General features: G+C 42.1%; 1 protein-coding gene across 1 annotated transcript in view; it reads left to right on the plus strand.

Annotated features, from left to right (window-relative positions):
• LOC113875320 overlaps positions 1-12,490 on the plus strand; it is a 46,809-nt gene extending 34,319 nt beyond the window's left edge. Inside the window, 3 exon segments of the mRNA XM_027513652.1 lie at positions 5,699-5,822; positions 6,642-6,737; positions 10,851-12,490. Of these exon segments, the coding sequence (XP_027369453.1) occupies positions 5,699-5,822; positions 6,642-6,737; positions 10,851-12,286 (1,656 nt within the window). The 3' untranslated portion in view covers positions 12,287-12,490.
• Positions 12,491-19,488: the final 6,998 nt, after the last annotated feature.

A 19,488-nucleotide genomic window follows, 5' to 3' on the forward strand; every position in this document is an offset into this window, starting at 1 on the left:
TTCCCTTTGCCCTTCAACCTTTGACTGTCCATTTCTCCCTCTATTTCCTCCTCTTAGAGTTCTTGTTGTCCTTTCTCTGTATTAACGATAATTGCAATGCATAAAAGGGTAGAGCCTACCTTCGTTTCTGCCATTTCTTAGCTCTCTGACCATGAACTTCCTCAAAACTTCTGTATAATGTAGTCTGCAGGCTTTGGGGAATATGCTGATAATGGAAATTCACCTGAATGTGCCATTACACTGGCAACCTGGAGGTCCCCTACTCTTACTTCCTGGTCTCCCCAACATCAGTGAGGTGGCAGAGCCCATTGAATCTGTCTCTTTTCCTGGTCCTTGCTCTCACGCCCTGCGACCCCACCCCACTGTCTGTGTGCCAGGTAAAACTTTTGTGGGAACGGGTAGTGCATTTACCTAATTGAACTCCCTGAAAGTGTTAGTCGCTCAGTTGTTCCGACTTTTGTTGACCTCATGGACTGTAGCCTGCCACGCTCTGACCTGTCTGACTACAGCTCTGACCATAGCATTCTTCAGGCAAGAAAAAATACTGGAGTGGATAGCCATTCCCTTCTCTAGGGGATTTTCCCCACCCAGGGATTAAACCCACGTCTTCTGTATTGCAGGCAGATTCTTTACCACTGAGCCACCAGGGGAACTTCGATTGGACTCCCTGCTGCTGCTGCTGCTGCTGCTGCTGCTAAGTCGCTTCAGTCGTGTCCGACTCTGTGCGACCCCATAGACGGCAGCCCACCAGACTTCCCCACCCCTGGGATTCTCCAGGCAAGAACACTGGAGTGGGTTGCCATTTCCTTCTCCAATGCATGAAAGTGAAAAGTTAAAGTGAAGTCGCTCAGTGGTATCCGACTCTTAGCGACCCCATGGACTGCAGCCTACCAGGCTCCTCTGTCCATGGATTTTCCAGGCAAGAGTACTGGAGTGGGGTGCATTGGACTCCCTAATTCTAGTTTATTCCTCCAAAATAAAATAGTCCAACTGTATCACTTCCTTTATTCAGTGAATCCCTGTTACTTTCAGGATAAAACCCCAGCTCTTTCACACTATTGTTTATTTATTATAGTAAATATCTATATTTAGTCCTGGCAAAGATGACCATCATCCTTGGCCTTTCTTTTCTGGCCCCTTTGGATTTCTCCACCATCATGGCTGTCTACTTCTTTCCCAGAATCCCTCACCAGTTATCACCATTAACTTATCTGTTCCTCAGACACACAGGATGCAATTTATCTCCGTCTCTACCTCCAACTTAGCACATTCACTGTTCTTGGAATGCTGCTCAGTCTGTTTTCATTTGTTGGAGTTCTGTTCTTTTTCTGGGTCCCAGTTAATCTTTTACATGTTCTGTGAAATTTTCCACATACCCCTCAACTTAAATAAGTCACTGTTAGTTCATTTCAAAGGAATTCTGTTTACAGAACTGCTTCTTTCCTCCCTTACTTTTCTACTTTGATTTCCCCTCATAGTGTTGTGCTCTGCAGTGATAAACAGAGCAAACCAAGTGTTTTCTGCTTCCCTAGGTGCAGAGTCCAGCTCAGGTTCTTGTAAAGGATCAGGAAATCCCTGGCTGCATGTGCAAGGGTCAGAAGTGGAAGGGCATCATCTGGAGGGCTGGAGAAATCTAAATTTAAAGCCCAGCGGTGCCACTGCTTACTGCAAACTTGAGTACATTACTAACTTCACTAACCTAAAGATTTACGGGCTTTTCCTGAAGATTAATACATATAAGACACCAGGACTAAACGTGCTGAATGCACAGCAATTGTGCTTCAGATGCAGTGAGCACTGCCTGTCAGCAGTAGGGCTGGGGGTAGGAATGAAAAGCAAGAAAGCCATGGATGATCTTGGCTGGGGACCAGGATATACAGACCGTGAGGATTCGGAAAATTATGGTTTCATGCAAAGCTGTCATTGGAAAAGACTCTGATTGAAGGCAAAAGGAGAATGGGATGGCAGAAGATGAGATGGTTGGATAGCAGTACCTACTCAATGGACATGAATTTGAGCAAACTCCAGGAGACAGTGAAAGACAAGGGAGCCTGCTGCAGTCCATAGGGTCACAGAGAGTTGGACATGGTGACTGAACAACCAGAACAACAAAAGCCATGGAAGCCTGCATCCAGGTAGTTGAGCTTGGCTGAGGCTGAGGCGTATTGGTTGTCTGGCCCAGTATTGGTGATTCTGGACAGGGTCTTTGTGGAAAGAGGTTCTAGATTGAGTTCTCAGGGCCCTAGTTATGGGATATGGGCACAAAGCCAAGGAAGTACTTGAGTCTTAGGCATGGAGGAGGCTGGAGACCTCTGTTGTGGAATCCGTCCAGGGCTGGGCCTGCCTAAGTGTCCTGTGCTCTGGGCCTGAGGATGTCCTCATGTCTCTAAGATGCTCCTCACCTGAGGAGCTTAGCATCTTCCTGATAGATGAAGGGTCTACCCGGGGCAGATCAGAGTAGGCTCTTCTGGGTTCAGATGAGCTCCTCATGGTGGAAAAGTTATTTCTTCTGAACACATTATGTACAGTTGGAACACACTATGTACAGTTGGATTCCCTGGAATTCAGGGAAAGCCAAGGTTTGTTACTGTCCCTCAGATGGAGAAAGAGAAAGGGACTCTGTGTCTGTGTGTGAACACACTGGGTTGCCAAAAGCAGGAAGATAGGAACAGGGAAGGAGAGAGGAAACTTCATTTGTGGACTCTGAGGTCAGTCTGGTGACTCAGGGCTGTTCTTGCCTCTTCCTCCTTTGCCTTCTTAACTTGTATTTCTCTTGGGTGAACCCAGGATATAAATGATCTGGTTTATAACCCTAAAAGCCATTGCTTATGTGAATTGATGTTTCTTCTCTCTCTTACATCAAGAACACTTTTTTATTTTAGAAGATTTGAACTGTGGATTTCTTTTTCCTGGAACTGCTTGCTTCTCTGAGCCTCTCCGAAGAACTTGTTCCCCAGTTCTTCCAATTCCAATGAGTGATGCTCCTGTCCCCTAAGTGTCTCTCTCTTCTCCAACAAACGTTTAACTGTTTATTCAGAAACCATTTAGCATTCCATAAGTGTATATCCTTCCACCAGGAGTACTGATGGAATGGGAAAACCAACCCTTGCTGGAAATGTTGTCCCTCTCTTGTTAGAGCTGTGCTTTGATGAAGTGGAGGTGAGTGGTTATGTGCGACTCCATGTTGCAGACTTGGGTTTTCCAATTATAGTGGATGCATTTCCAGTCACTCATTCATCTCTGACTCTTTGTGACCCCATGGACTGTAGCCCACCAGGCTTCTCTTCCATGGGAGTTTCCCCACAAGAATACTGGAGTGTGTTGCCATTTCTTCTTCCAGGGGTTTCCAATTAGACAAGAAGGTAATTGATACTGATTTTTTGGATTCTTAGTATTTGCTCATATTTTTGGCTCTGAGATTTTTTTGGGGACTGAGAATATGATAGACATATGATAGATTCTGTGTATGCAGTTATGTGATAGTCCACACGGAACCTGTGGGTCCATTTTGAACTTGTGTAGTGTTTGCTCATCGTGAGTCTCATCTTGTGAGTCTGCATCTTACTCCATTAGTTCTGGGAGTTCTGGAACAAAGAGAGTATAGTTGGGGACAGTTTACTGTAACAGGAACAATTCAACCAGATGTATAAATTATTAAGAAGTAATGACCCTTGCAACTGCAACAGAATTTTAGAGAACTGTCTAAGCTAGTGCTACAAAATACAGCACTGAATACATAAGACGGGGGGTTGTACACCCAGTAAAAATGATGTGTATTTGTGGACATGGAGAACAACTAGGATTAAATATTCTGGTATATTTATGAGCCTGAGTTCTTAAGAAATTATTAAATCACATAAGCGATATTCAAATCCTATATTCAGAGAGAGAGGTTTTTAAAGATACCTTTGAATGATTCAGACTTTTAAACAAATTTCTTAAATGGGTAAATTCAAGGAGATGGTCACAGTGTTGTGTGCTGAACGTAGCATGTGTTATGTACTTGCATGTACAGTTTTATTTAATTGGGAAACACCGATTATCTAGACTTTGTTTATTCCCAGACCTGGCTGGGAATAATGGATAATGCCAGAGAGGTTTTATCTGTAGTTGCAGGCATGTTTAAGAATGATTTGAACGACACAGGTACTATAACCAATATTTTATAATAATTGTAAATGGAAAATAATTTTAAAAATTGTGAATCAGCATGTTATATACCTGAAACATACAGTATTATACATCAACTATATCTCAGTTTTTTTAACAAATGGTGTGTACACCAAGAATGTGTACTGTGATTACCCTTGTTTCCACACTGAACTGTCCATGTTTTTTTTCTTTTTTTGCTAATTGAAGTATAGTCAATTTACAATGTTGTTAGTTTCAAGTGTACAGCAAAGTTATTCAGTTATACATATACGTATCTTTTCAGATTCTTTTCCTTAAAAGTTATTACAAAATGTTGTGTATAGTTCCCTGTGCTATCCTTATTGGTTATATGTTATATATAGTAGTAGTATGTATGTGTGTTAATAGCTTAGTCGTGTCCAGCTCTTTGCGACCCCATGGACTGTAGCTCACCAGGATCCTCTGTCCATGGAATTCTCCAGGCAAGAATACTGGAGTGGGCTGCCATTCCCTTCTCCAGGAGATCTTCCTAACCCAGGGATCAAACCTAGGTCTCCCTCATTGCAGGCAGATTCTTTACCGCCTGAGCCACCAGAGAAGCCCTATATAGTAGTGTATATATATATATATATATATATATATATATGTTAATCCCAAACTTCTAATTTATCCCCCCTCCCACCTTTCCCCTTTGGTAAGCATAAGTTTATTTTCTATGTCTGTGGGTCTATTTCTGTTTTGTATATAAGTTCATTTGTATAATTATTTTTTTTTTTAGATTCCACATATAAGCAATAACATCTTCTTTGTTGTTCTCTGTCTGGCTTACTTCACTTAGTATGATAATCTCTGGGTCCATCCATGTTGGATGAATGTCCAAAACATGCACATGGCATTGTTTCATTCCTTTTTATGGCTGAGTGATATCCCATTGTATAAATACACCACATCTTCTTTATCCATTCGTCTGTTGATGGACATTTAGGTTGCTTCTCTGTCTTAGCTATTGTCAGTAGTGCTGCAGTGAATATTGTGGTATATGTATCTTGTTGAATTATGGTTTTCTCCAAACATATACTCAGGAGTGGGATTGCAGGATCATATGGTAGCTCTGTTTTTAGTTTTTTAAGGAACCTCCAAACTGTTTTCCATAGTGGCTGTACCAATTTACATTCCTACCAGTAGTGTAGGAAGGTTCATTTTTCTCCACACCCTCTGTAGCATTTATTATTCATAGACTTTTTAATGATGGCCATTCTGACTGGTGTGAGGTGATATCTCACTGTAGTTTTGATTTGCATTTCTCTAATAATTAATGATGTTGAAGCATCTTTTCATGTGCTTTTTGCACATCTGTATGTCTTCTTTGAAGAAATGTGTGTTTAGGTCTTTTGCCCATTTTTTGATTAAGCTGTTTGGTTTTGATATGGAGCTGACTTACCATTTTGTAAGGTCCAGCGTGTCCTTTTTTTCCAAACAGCTACTGAATTGCTCTCTTAATTTTCTTTTATTTTCTTGTAAAGATTTTGGCCCATTAATTTCTGTGTATTTTTATCTGTGGTTTCAGGATTTCAGGTTCAAAGATGTGGTCATTTACTTCTCTTGGAAAGAGTGGGAATGCTTGCACTCTGCTCAGAAGGATTTGTACCAAGATGTAATGCTGGAGAATTATAACAACCTGATCTCACTGGGTAAGTTGATTTGTCCTCCAAAATTCAGAATTGGTCTTAAATTTTTATATTTATTATAATAATTTCTTGTGAAGTGAAGAAGTGAAAATCACTCAGTCATGTTCGACTCTTTGCGACCCCATGGACTATATATCCATGGAATTCTCCAGGCCAGAATACTGGAGTGGGTAGCCTTTCCCTTCTCAGGGGATCTTCCCAACCCAGGAATCGAACCCAGGTCTCCCACATTGCAGGCAGATTCTTTACCAGCTGAGCCACAAGGGAATCCCAATTTCTTGTGAGTCCTTCCTAAGTGCTTAGCTGAATTAACAATTCTTCCTAAGTGCTTACCAAAGAATGCTTTGTCTCTTGTGAAGTTAGAAATTGGCTGCTCCTATATACATTATCATGTGTAAAACAGATAACTAGTGGAAAGCTATATAACACAGGGACCTCAGCCTGGTGCTCTGTGACAACCTAGTGGGGTGGTATGGGGAGAGCAGGAAGGCTCAAGAGAGAGGGGATATATGTATATAATTATGACTGATTCTTGTTGTTATACAGCAAAAAACAACACAACATTGTGAAGCAATTATCATCCAATTAAAAAACACATTAATAAAATAATGCATGCAGCCTAGAAAAAACAAACTTAAAAAATAAATATTCAGGACCTGAAATAAAAAGAAAAAGAAATCAGCTGCTCCATTGAACTTTTATCTTCATCCCCCTTTCCTCATACCCTTAATTTTCTTACTCCTCTTTCGTGATAATCGTGGACTGATTTTAATTCTGGGACACCCACAACATAACTTGATCCTTTTTTTCTTTCTTGAGCAGGATTCACCAACTTTAAGCCAGATGTGATCTCTTTATTGGAGCAGAGGAAGGAGCCCTGGATGGTTAAGGGCAAGGAGACAGAAGAATGGTGCCCAGGTGAGTAATAGAGACTCACATGGGAAACGCCATGGCAGATGTCACTCTCCTGACCTGTGAGAAGGCAGGCAGCACATCTGAGATGTTGTTAGGAAAGCTCCCCAAGAAGCCTGAGATCTGGACAAGAGAGTAATGTGTAATGTGAGACTGGTTTTTCACATGTCTTCCAATTTCTTGCTACTGTTCCTCATATTCCCTCTGATTTCAGGAAGGAAATGCCTTTCTGCTTTCCTCCGTTCCTCCTTTCCATGAGATAACAATTTTCACCATACTTTGGGTCCAGTTTTGTTCTGATTTTTTTTTTTAATAACTTTTATTTATTTTTATTCTTGACTGTGCTGGGTCTTCACTGCTGCATGGGCTTTCTTTAGTTGTGGCAAGCTGGGCTTCAGCTAAGGCTACCCTCTACTTGTGGTGTGTGGGCTTCTCATTGCAGTGGCTTCTCTTGCAGAAGTTGTGGTGCACGGGTTCAGTCACTCCTTGGCATGTGGGATCCTCCCAGACCATTAGGTGGATTCCTTACCAGTGAGCCTCCAGGGAAGCCTTGGGAGAAATTATACCAGTAGATAAACTGATGAACAAATCAGATCAGTCGCTCAGTTGTGTCTGACTCTTTGTGACCCCATGAATCGCAGCACACCGGGCCTCCCTGTCCATCACTAACTCCTGGAGTTCACTGAGACTCACGTCCATCAAGTCAGTGATGCCATCCAGCCATCTCATCCTTTGTCGTCCCCTTCTCCTCCTGCCCCCAATCCCTCCCAGCATCAGAGTCTTTTCCAATGAGTCAACTCTTCGCATGAGGTGGCCAAAGTACTGCAGTTTCAGCTTTAGCATCATTCCTTCCAAAGAAATCCCAAGGCTGATCTCCTTCAGAATGGACTGGTTGGATCTCCTTGCAGTCCAAGGGACTCTCAAGAGTCTTCTCCAACACCACAGTTCAAAAGCATCAATTCTTGGGCGCTCAGCCTTCTTCACAGTCCAACTCTCACATCCATACATGACCACTGGAAAAACCATAGCCTTGACTAGACAGACCTTTGTTGGCGAAGTAATGTCTCTGCTTTTCAATATGCTATCTAGGTTGGTCATAACTTTCCTTCCAAGGAGTAAGCGTCTTTTAATTTCATGGCTGCAGTCGCCATCTGTAGTGATTTTGGAGCCCAGAAAAATAAAGTCTGACACTGTTTCCACTGTTACCCCATCTATTTCCCACAAAGTGATGGGACCGGATGCCATGATCTTCGTTTTCTGAATGGTGAGCTTTAAGCCAACTTTTTCACTCTCCTCTTTCACTTTCATCAACATGCTTTTTAGTTCCTCTTCACTTTCTGCCATAAGGGTGGTATCATCTGCATATCTGAGGTTATTGATATTTCTCCCGGCAGTCTTGATTCCAGCTTGTGTTTCTTCCAGTCCAGCATTTCTCATGATGTACTCTGCATATAAGTTAAATAAGCAGGCTGACAATATACAGCCTTGACGTACTCCTTTTCCTATTTGGAACCAGTCTGTTGTTCCATGTCCAGTTCTAACTGTTGCTTCCTGACCTACATACAAATTTCTCAAGAGGCAGATCAGGTGGTCTGGTATTCCCATCTCTTTCAGAATTTTCCACAGTTTATTGTGATCCACACAGTCAAAGGCTTTGGCATAGTCAAGAAAGCAGAAATAGATGTTTTTCTGGAACTCTCTTGCTTTTTCCATGACCCAGCGGATGTTGGCAATTTGATCTCTGGTTCCTCTGCGTTTTCTAAAACCAGCTTGAACATCAGGAAGTTCACGGTTCACATATTGCTGAAGCCTGGCTTGGAGAATTTTGAGCATTACTTTACTAGCGTGTGAGATGAGTGCAATTGTGCCGTAGTTTGAGCATTCTTTGGCATTGCCTTTCTTTGGGATTGGAATGAAAACTGACCTTTTCCAGTCCTGTGGCTACTGCTGAGTTTTCCAAATTTGCTGGCATATTGAGTGCAGCACTTTCACAGCATCATCTTTCAGCATTTGGAATAGCTCAACTGGAATTCCATCACCTCCACTAGCTTTGTTCGTAGTGATGCTTTCTAAGGCCCACTTGACTTCACATTCCAGGATGTCTGGCTCTAGGTCAGTGATCACACCATCGTGATTATCTGGGACATGAAGATCTTTTTTGTACAGTTCTTCTGTGTATTCTTGCAAATACGTAATTATAAAATTGAGAAAAAGATTATGAAGGCAAAGAAAAGGATATAGGATAAAAAGTTAAGATGTTTAGAATGAAAGAAGCTGGCCATGGCAGATATCCTGGAACAGAGAGCATGCAAAGGAGCCAAAAACGTTTCCTGAAAGATGAGAACGTAATTGGCATGACATGCAAGTTGAATGGAGGCCAGTGTGGTGAACTCATGGTGAGTGAAGGTGACAGTACCTCAAAATTAAGTTGAAGAGGGAAGCGGGGGCCAGATGCTGCAGAACTTTGCAGGTCTCATAGTGAATTTCGTATTTTAGGTGCAGGGGGAAGGCACTGCATTTAAACGGTGAGTCCCACATTTTGAGTTGCCTCAGAAATCAGTGAGGGAGATAGAAAAACATACCAATAGCCATACTTTCGGCAGACAACTATTATTTATTTTGTGCAGGTATAGTGAAGGGTGGACAGCCAGTACAGAAATAAACAAGTTAAAATATAATCTGTTGAGTTTAGAGGTGAAGTATACTGATGTCTACAAGGTGACTTGATGTTTGGAGGGGTAGATAGATGTATAATAAGGCAAGTAGATCCAAACATTTATTGTAGAATCTAGGTGATGAGATTATGGGAGTTCACTGTCTAGTTCTTTTCATTCTTCTGTGTCATGAAAACTTTCAAGCATAATGTTGGGGGAAAAGATAAAATAACATATGATAAGTACACTGCAAAAAAGTACAGTAAGTAGACTGATGAAGGTCCTGTTTTGTAAAGAGTGGTCTCTTAAGTTGGCATCTAAATAGAGGTTAGAATGAGGTAATTGAAAGAGCCATGTTGATATCTTAGGGAAGATATTTGTAGGCAGAGATTCTGAAGGAAGGGTGTGCGTGGCAAATGTGAACATCTGGTTGGTCAGGGAGCTAGAATAGTCAGCTCATGGGAAGGGATAAAGCAGTAAGGTCATAGAGGTAGTGCAGGACAAGTTCTGGAAAGGCCCTGTGGATCATGAGGGATTTTGACTTTTACTCTGGGTGAGAAGAAAATCCAGTGGAGGATTTTGAGCAGAAGAATGACATGATCGAACTTATTTTAATAAGAGCACTCTGGCTACTGTGTTGGGGATGGAATATTTCCATAGGAAGCATAGTATTTCCATAGGGAGATACTGTGCTAGGATAATGTTTTGTTAATCTTGGTGAGGGATGGCTCTGGACAAGGTAATTACTGCTAGAGATACTAGTAGAAGTAATCAAAATCTGGGGCTAGAGATGAGAGGACTTGCTGTTAGATAATGTCCTACTCCTTTAGATTCTTATTTAGTTGGTTGGTTCCTGGACATGACATATTTTAAAAAATATATTTATAATTTATTTATTTGGTTATGTTGGATCTTAGTTGTGGCACATAAGATCTTCAGTCTTTAGTTACCAACTGCTGGATGTGGCATGTGGGATCTAGTTCCCCAATGAGGGATCTAACCCAGACACCCTGGGTTGGGAGTGCTGAGTCTTAACTGGTAGACCACCTGGGAGGTCCTGGACATTGTATTTTTAACAAGTTCCCCAGCTGATTCCACCAGAAGTGAAAAGTCACTTCCTTGGGACTTCCCTGATGGTGCAGGACTAAGACTCCGGTGCTTCCAATGCAGGGGGCCTGGGTTCAATCACTGGTCAGGGAACTCGATCCCACATGCCGCAACGAAAGAGTTCACATGCTACTACTAAGACCTGGCATAGCCAAATAAACATTTAAAAAATCACTTCCTTCATAAGCTGCCCTCATTTTCTCTATTCTTATTCCCCTCCCATCATTTTTTTTTTTCAAATTGTAACGCAGTGTTAAGAGCAGTTTTAACTATTCACTATTTTTAGTTTGTTGTTTCTGCCTTAGAACTTTCCTTTCTCCTGCAACAAGAAAATACTCTTTTCTTTGTTATCTTACAGACTGGAAATCTAGAAGAGAAGCCAAGACTTTATCTTTAAAGGAGGACAGTTATGAAATTAAGTCATTGCAACTGGAGATAACAAAGAGACTTATAAGCTCTAATCTTGAGTGTCCTAGAGTCAGATATACCAGAGAAGTCAGATGCCACTTGGAAAGGCTACCAAAAGAACATTTCAGACAAGCCATAATAACTTTTGAAGAAAGATCCACTTCCATTCAGCACACAGATCCTAGAGCACCTCAGACAGCTTCTACTGGAGCAAAATCCTGTGAATCCAAGGAATGTAGGACTTCCAGGTCCTAGCCACACCAGAGTCAACATGAAAGAAGTCATAATAAGGAGAAAGACTCTAAATGTGGAGAATGTGAGAAAGCCTTTAATAGTAGGTCAGACTTGATGAAGCATCAGAGAATTCATGAAAGCCAAAAAAGTAATGAAAATAAGGAAGGTGACTTTATTCATGACTCTCAGATGATGAGATCTCAGAGCATTAATACTGCTGAGAAACCTCATAAATGTAAGGAATGTGGGAAAGCCTTTCATTCTACCTCACAACTTAGTAAACACCAAAAGATTCACATAGGTGAGAAACCCTTTACGTGTACGGAATGTGGAAAGGCCTTTCCATCTACCTCACAGCTGAATTTACATCAGAGGATTCATACCAATGAGAAATACTACGAATGTAAGGAGTGTGGGAAAGCCTTTACCCGTCCCTCACACCTTCTTCGACATCAGAGAATCCATACTGGTGAGAAACCCCATAAGTGTAAGGACTGTGGGAAAGCTTTTCGCTATGACATACAACTTAGTCTTCATCAGATAATTCATACTGGGGAAAGACGCTATGAATGTAAGGAATGTGGGAAGGTGTACAGTTGTGCCTCACAACTGAACCTACATCAAAGAATTCATACTGGCGAGAAACCTCATAAATGTAGGGAATGGGGGAAAGGTTTTATCTCCGATTCACATCTTGTCCGACATCAGAGTGTTCATACAGGGGAGAAACCATACAAGTGTAAGCAATGTGGGAAAGACATCAGAGAGCTTACCAGACATCAGAGAGCTCACATGGGTGAGAAACCTTATAAATGCAAGGAATGTGAAATGGCCTTTACTTGTAGCACAGAACTTATCCGGCATCAAAAAATTCACGCTGGTGAGAGACCCCATAAATGTAAGGAATGTGGGAAGGCTTTTATTCAACGATCAGAACTTACTCATCATGAGAGAAATCATAGTGGTGAAAAACCCTATGAATGTAAGGAATGTGGGAAGGCCTTTGGCCGTGGCTCAGAGCTTAGTCGACACCAGAAAATTCATACTGGTGAGAAACCCTATGAATGTGAGCAATGTGGGAAGGCCTTTATTCGTGGCTCACACCTGCAGGACAGAGGAGTGAGTGAAGACATGGGAAACCTCAAAATTTGACATCTGGGAGAAGGAAATGGCAACCCACTCCAGTATTCTTCCTTGGAAAATTCTATGGACAGAAGAGCCTAGTGGGCTGCAGTCCATGGTGTCACATGACCAGAGCATGCACGCATGAGGGGTTGGAGGGAGATGCTATGCTATGCTAAGTCACTTCAGTCATGTCCGACTCTGTGTGACCCCAGAGACGGCAGCCCACCAGGCTCCCCTGTCCCTGGGATTCTCCAGGCAAGAACACTGGAGTGGGTTGCCATTTCCTTCTCCAATGCATGAAAGTGAAAAGAGAAAGTGAAGTCGCTTAGTCGTGTCCGACCCTCAGCAACCCCCATGGACTGCAGCCCTCCAGGCTCCTCCATACATGGGATTTTCCAGGCAAGAGTACTGGAGTGGGGTGCCATTGCCTAGCAATAAACAGGTAGAACTAAAAAAAAAAAAAAATTGACATCTGGAAATTTGTGTGCTAATAAAACAAAAGCCTATGTAATTGTCAGGAATGTGGAAAAGCATTTAAGGACAACAGCTTAATATCACACTACTGTGGATATGAGGCCTTCAATTAAGGGCCAGAATTTGATATGTATTCAGTTCAGTTCAGTTGCTCAGTCGTGTCTGACTCTGTGACCCCATGAGTCGCAGCATGCCAGGCCTCCCTGTCTATCACCAACTCCCGGAGTTTACCCAAGCTCATGTCCATCAAGTTGGTGCCACAACTGGGTATTGTTTTTGCTTTGGCTCCATCCCTTCATTCTTTCTGGAGTTACTTCTCCACTGATCTCCAGTAGCATATTGGGAACTTACCGACCTGGGGAGTTCCTCTTTCAGTATCCTATCATTTTGCCTTTTCATACTGTTCATGGGGTTCTCAAGGCAAGAATACTGAAGGGCTTTGCCATTCCCCTCTCCAGTGGACCACATTCTGTCAGACCTCTCCACCATGACCCATCCATCTTGAGTGGCCCCACACGGCATGGCTTAGTTTCATTGAATTAGACAAGGCTGTGGTCAATGTGATCAGATTGACTAGTTTACTGTGATTATGGTTTCAATGTGTCTGCCCTCTGATGCCCTCTTGCAACACCTACTGTCTTGGGTTTCTTTTACTTTGGATGTGGGATATCTCTTCACCACTGCTCCAGCAAAGCACAGCTGCTGCTCCTACCTTGGACGAGGTTGCCCCTCCTGACCTTGAACGTGGAGTAGCTCCTCTCGGCCCTCCTGCACCTGCGCAGCCACCACTCCTTGGACATGGGGTTGCTCCTCTCAGCCGCCGCCCCTGACCTCGGACATGGGATAACTCTTCTCGGCTGCTCCTGCGCCGTCACAGCCTGGTGCTCTCATTCGCCGCCCCTTGACATGTATTACTGATGAGAAATCTTATAAATGTTAGGAATTGGGAGGGGTGTATCTGTATTTCAAAATTTATTAGACATCAGAGTTCATTTAAAAAGTAATAAGCCAAGTGGGCAGACTTAGGAAGGTAGTGAAAATGTTAGACACAGAAATCATTCTAACTTTTCTGAACATGAAGGGTTATTAGCCTTAATGAGAAATCAAGTGTCACAATACAAATATCATATAGATGAAACATCTATCTGCTAAAATTAACCTGAACCAAATCAGAGTGGGAAAGGATTTAACCAACATTTACTGTTTGCTGCTGCTGCTGCTGCTAAGTCGCTTCAGTCGTGTCCGACCCTGTGCGACCCCAGAGACCGCAGCCCATGAGGCCCCCACCCCCGTCCCTGGGATTCTCCAGTCAAGAACACTGGAGTGGGTTGCCATTTCCTTCTCCAATGCATGAAAGTGAAAAGTGAAAGGGAAGTCGCTCAGTTGTGTCCCGACTCTGCGACCCCATGGACTGCAGCCTACCAGGCTCCTCAGTCCATGGGATTTTCCAGGCAAGAGTACTGGAGTGGGGTGCCATTGCCTTCTCCGCATTTACTGTTTACTTCACCATTATTTCTCATTTCTTATAGGGCTAATTACTTAACCAATTAGAAATATTAGGATCATATTTCTTAGCATTGTATACATTGTATCCCTTATCTGACTCATATTGAAAGTGTGCCTAATGAGAGCTGCATTATATTCTTTTTTGTTTTCCTAGTTTTGTATTGGAAATCCTGTAAGAGGAAGGCCTTACAGTGTACAGTGACTATATGAACATCTTACATCATCTTTCTTTCTAGAGTGTTAGATAATTCCTTCTGGAGAAAAATTTTAAAACTGAAGCTTTTCATAGCTTGCCTTTTTCCCCACTAGGGGATTCATAATGTAAGAAACTCCAATATAATAAAAGTGAGCTGCTGTAAGGTCAGAGAGAATATTTAGATGATTTTTTAAGGTCTTCCAAGAAACAAGAGACATATGCCACAATCTTTGACCTCTATTCTAGTGAATTAGAAAATAAAGCCTCAGACAAAATCCATTTCTCTACAAGGAGATTTAAGATACCTATATAAGTTTCACATTAAAAAGGAAGTCAAATTATCATTCGGCAAATGAATGACAAAGAGACAATGTTAAAATTCGTAGGATGCAACCAAAGCTTTATTCAGGGAATTTAACTTCTTTCAATGTATGTATAGAAAATGGGGACAATTAAAAGCCAGGATTCATTCTCACTTTATTATACTTAGTCCACTGCTAAGAGGTTCTCAGTAAACGTTTGTTGACCAGAGGAATGAGCGAGTGCATTCACTTGCTCAACAAGCATCCAGCTGTAGTCTCTTGAGGTGCTCTAGCAAAATAAGTGCAAAACCCAAAAGACAACTTTGAAAACTTTGAAGTGAAAGAAATTGCACCCTGGACAGAAAAAATTCAAGCATCATAAGTGAGAAAGTAGGTATAACTGCAGAAATGAAGACCAAAGGGACCTCACCTGGTGGTCCAGTGGTTGAGACTTAGCCTTCCAACACAGAGGGTGCCAGTCCAATCCCTGGTCGGTGAGCTAAGATCCCACATGCCTCATGGCCAAAAAATCAACATAAAAAACATTAAAAAAAAAAACATAAAACAGAAGCAGTATTGTAACAAATTTAATAGACTTTTTAAATGGTTCACACCAAAAAAGAAGCAATTAAAGAGATCAAGAAATAAGGCAGTATTTTGGCAGACACTGTTGGTTGCCTACCCACTGGTATTAACCAGTCTCCCTTTTCTAGATGCCTGCTGCCCACCTAAATCTAAATGCCAGACGCTTGCTCTCCTAATTGCTTGCAACTGAGCATATGCGTAGTGGGCTTCCCAGGCGGTGCTAGTGGTAAAGAACCTGCCTGAAGACCCCCTGGGTAGGGCATGGCAGCCCACTCCAGTATTCTTGCCTGGAGAATCCCATGGACAGAAGAGCTTGGCGGGCTACAGTCCATGGGGTTGCAAAGAGTCAGGACTGAAGTGACAGTACAGTACACATACGTGTAGCAGTGCTGACCACCGAAGGTCTAAGCAAAAGACTGCAAGTGAGCTTCAGTTAAATATTCTTTACTTAACAAAATAGGAGGAAATGGTCTTCCCTTACACAGGACACATCTCTGTGTGATATCTGGGATTGTGGCTGCTTTACAACCAGACAACGCAAGAAGCCAAGACTGGCACAGGCGATAGAATTGCTTGTGTGTTTGACACTGTAGAGCTGATGAACCAGAGAACGCAAGAAGCCGAGACTGGCACAGGCGATAGAATTGCTTGTGTGTTTGACACTGTAGAGCTGATGAAACAATTCAGAACTGCTCTATGCTTGGTTGTATGTGAAATAAATTCCATGCCTCTCTGTTAAACATTTATATTCAACTTTGTATATCTGAGTACTGGGAAAAGTATTTTCACATATAGTATATATACATACACATGTTTATTCAACTTTAATTAGTAAAAAAAAGTATCAGTTCAGTCGCTCACTCAGTCGTGTCCACCTCTTTGCAACCCCATGGACTGCAGCACACCAGGCTTCCCTGTCCATCACCAAGCCCCACAGCTTGCTCAAACTCATATCCATCCAGTTGGTGATGCCATCCAACCTCTGTCATCCCATCCTCTGTCATCCCCTTCTCCTGCCCTCAATCTTTCCCAGCATCAGGGTCTTTTCCAATAAGTCAGTTCTCTGCGTCAGGTGGCCAAGGTATTGGAGCTTTAGCACTGGTCCTTCCAAGGAATATTCAGGACTGATTTCAGATTTTTTTCAGATATTCAAATATTCAGAATGCTTCATATAAATGTTCAGAAAATGTTTACATTTAGCTTTTTATAGTATATGTGAAATTATGGGGAAAACATTATTTTCCTAAGTATTTTCTTAAACATATGTATGTGTATATGTATACAACTTTGACAAGATGTAGGAAATGCTTGTTTACATTCAGCATTTACAGTGTATGCATATATTCAGTTTTTTTATAGTATGTCTGAAGTCCAGGAAAAGTCGTATTTTCCTGAATATAGGAAGAACCAAGAAAAAAACTGATGAAAGCGCTACAGCATTTTATTCCTCTAGTACTAGAGTAACTTACAGATAAAATCTAACTCTTCAAGATTTTATAAAGAGTATCAGCTATGAGGCTAGCATAACCCCTGTACCAAATTTGGAAAAGGGCAGCATCCAGGTCCAATCAGCTACAAAAATAATCCAGTGTACTCATGGTATATGAATGTTCCAATTAAAATAGCAAATCAAATCTAGCAGCCCATTAAAAGAAAACAGGGTGGTGGTGTTTGTTTTTTTTCTTTTAATCTGAAATAAAATGGTTCATGACCTGGCCTGTCAGATTGTAGAAACTGTAATGTGTAAATGTAGTGTTTGCACATTGAAAACTAGACACTTAACTTATCCATCAAAAATAGTAAACTGTTAACAGCAAATGATACTCAATTGCTATGAGATTGTCCATTAATTGTGCATCTGTAGACATTCACAGCATTTGGAATAATCACCACCATCAGATTCCACCTTTGCCCATGCTTCAGAAATACATACTTTGATGTACACATATATTATGCAACAAATTAAATCGGTCATAACTAAACCAGTCAACCCGTAGGAGGACAATGTACAACAAAAATTTAAGCATTTTTTAAAAGAGGGAAATGAAAAAAAATAAAAGAGGGAAATGATTACTAAATTTTATCTATACTTTCTCTACAATTTCTTATATTGAGTTATAATAAAAGTTGTAATAAATGTTAAGAAATGATTGTAGACTGGTGGTTGCCCAGGGGGAGAGAGGTGAGAGTGGGTTGGATTGGGAGTTTGGGATTAGCGGATACAAACTGGTATATACAGAATGGATAAACAACAAGGTCCTACTGTGTAACACAGGGTCCTACTGTGTAGCACAGGATATTCAATATCCTATGATAAACCATAATGGAAAAGAATATTAAAAAGTATGAATCACTGCTGTACAGAAATAAACATTGTAAATCAACTATACCTCAATAAAAAATAATTCTGATATTTTGCTCATAGCTCAGATGGTAGAGAATCTGCCTGCAAGGTGGGAGACCTGGGTTTGATCTCTGAGTCGGGAAGATCCCCTGGAGAAAGGAATGGCTATCCACTCCAGTATTCTTGCCTGGAGAGTTCCATGGACAGAGGAGCCTGGCAGGCTACAGCCCATGGCGTCGCAAAGAATCAGACATGACTGAGCAACTAACACTTTCACTTTTTTTCTGTGATAACCACAGCAGTTAGAGTCTCAAGAGTCCACGAGGTGCACAAACTTTGTAGCCAGATGCTTAGAGGGTCAGTTTTTCACAGAAGTCCAGAGGTGGTTGCTGACAGCGTCTGGCTGTAGATCCAGCAGTCAGTTTTACTTCACAATGAGGCCGCCATCGCTGCCCAGTCCACAAACACCCTCCCCTCAGACTAGGGATAAAGTGTAAGGCATTTAACAGGCACCACCCAGGGACGATTATGACCATTAAGCAAAATCCAGCAGAAAGAACATTCATTGTGAGGTAACATCACCCCTGCCTGTGGCTTTTGTCCGGCCTTGCATTACCATTCCACTAGTCCACCCCTCGGCTCCATTGCCAGTGCCCAATACAGGCTGTGTACGAACCAACCACAAGGTTAATAAGATGATGCAGTCTCCAGTAAGACAGTGCATTCTCCTGGGTAACTACTTTAATAGTTTTAGGTGGGCCGGCAGGAGACCGGTAAAATCTGTCAGTCCCTTTCTTATCTTTTAAAAAATACTTGACTGTGTTATGTCTTAGTTGCGGCATATGGGATCTAGTTCCCTGACCAGGGGTTGAACCCTGGCATGGGAGCATGGAGTCTTAGCCACTGGACCACCAAAGAAGTCCCATTCAGTTCCTTTCTAATCCTATCCCCCACAAGACGGCAAACCCTAACCACCCAGGCCTTACCTGCCAGTCCCAGGGCCATTTTATAACATGTTCCCCTGGAGGTAGATCCAGTGGTAAGGGCAAAAGTGAATTAGTGTCCTGATCAATAGTTGCTACTGTCTTCCGGTGAGCAACAGTTGAATTCAGATTGTGTTGACTAGTTGTCTCAGTGTTCAAATGGCTTGGGCTCAGTGATGATAGTTCCTGGGATGTTGAAGTTATAGTTTGTAGGGCTTGAGTTAGTTTCTGGTCCACACGTTGAGAGCATGGGCTTCCATCTCAATTGTTAAGGAGTCCCTTTATCCTTTCCATGAGCCCAGCAGCAATGGCATGGTAAGGTAGGTGGAAATGCCAACGAAAGTCATTTTTTATCAGCCCATTTCTGAACAGCATGCCTGGTGAAGTGGATTCCTTGGTTGTTATTGATGTCTGTGGTGGGGGAGAGTCCTATATGTTGCACACAGCCATTCTAGACCCCAAATAATGGTGGTTGTTCACACTGCTAGACAGTTCTGGTAGGCCTTTTGTAATGCCTTCCACCTGTTGCAACACATTGTAGACTGCATATAGATGAGATGAGATCAGATCAGTCGCTCAGTCGTGTCCGACTCTTTGTGACCCCATGAATTGCAGCACGCCAGGCCTCCCTGTCCAACTCCCAGAGTTCACTGAGACTCACATCCATCGAGTCAGTGATGCCATCCAGCCATCTCATCTTCTGTCGTCCCCTTCTCCTCCTGCCCCCAATCCCTCCCAGCATCAGAGTCTTTTCCAATGAGTCAACTGTTTGCATGAGGTGGCCAAAGTACTGGAGTTTCAGCTTTAGCATCATTCCTTCCAAAGAAATCCCAGGGCTG

Source organism: Bos indicus x Bos taurus, chromosome 18 (assembly GCF_003369695.1).
Source record: "Bos indicus x Bos taurus breed Angus x Brahman F1 hybrid chromosome 18, Bos_hybrid_MaternalHap_v2.0, whole genome shotgun sequence".
NCBI lineage: Eukaryota > Metazoa > Chordata > Mammalia > Artiodactyla > Bovidae > Bos > Bos indicus x Bos taurus.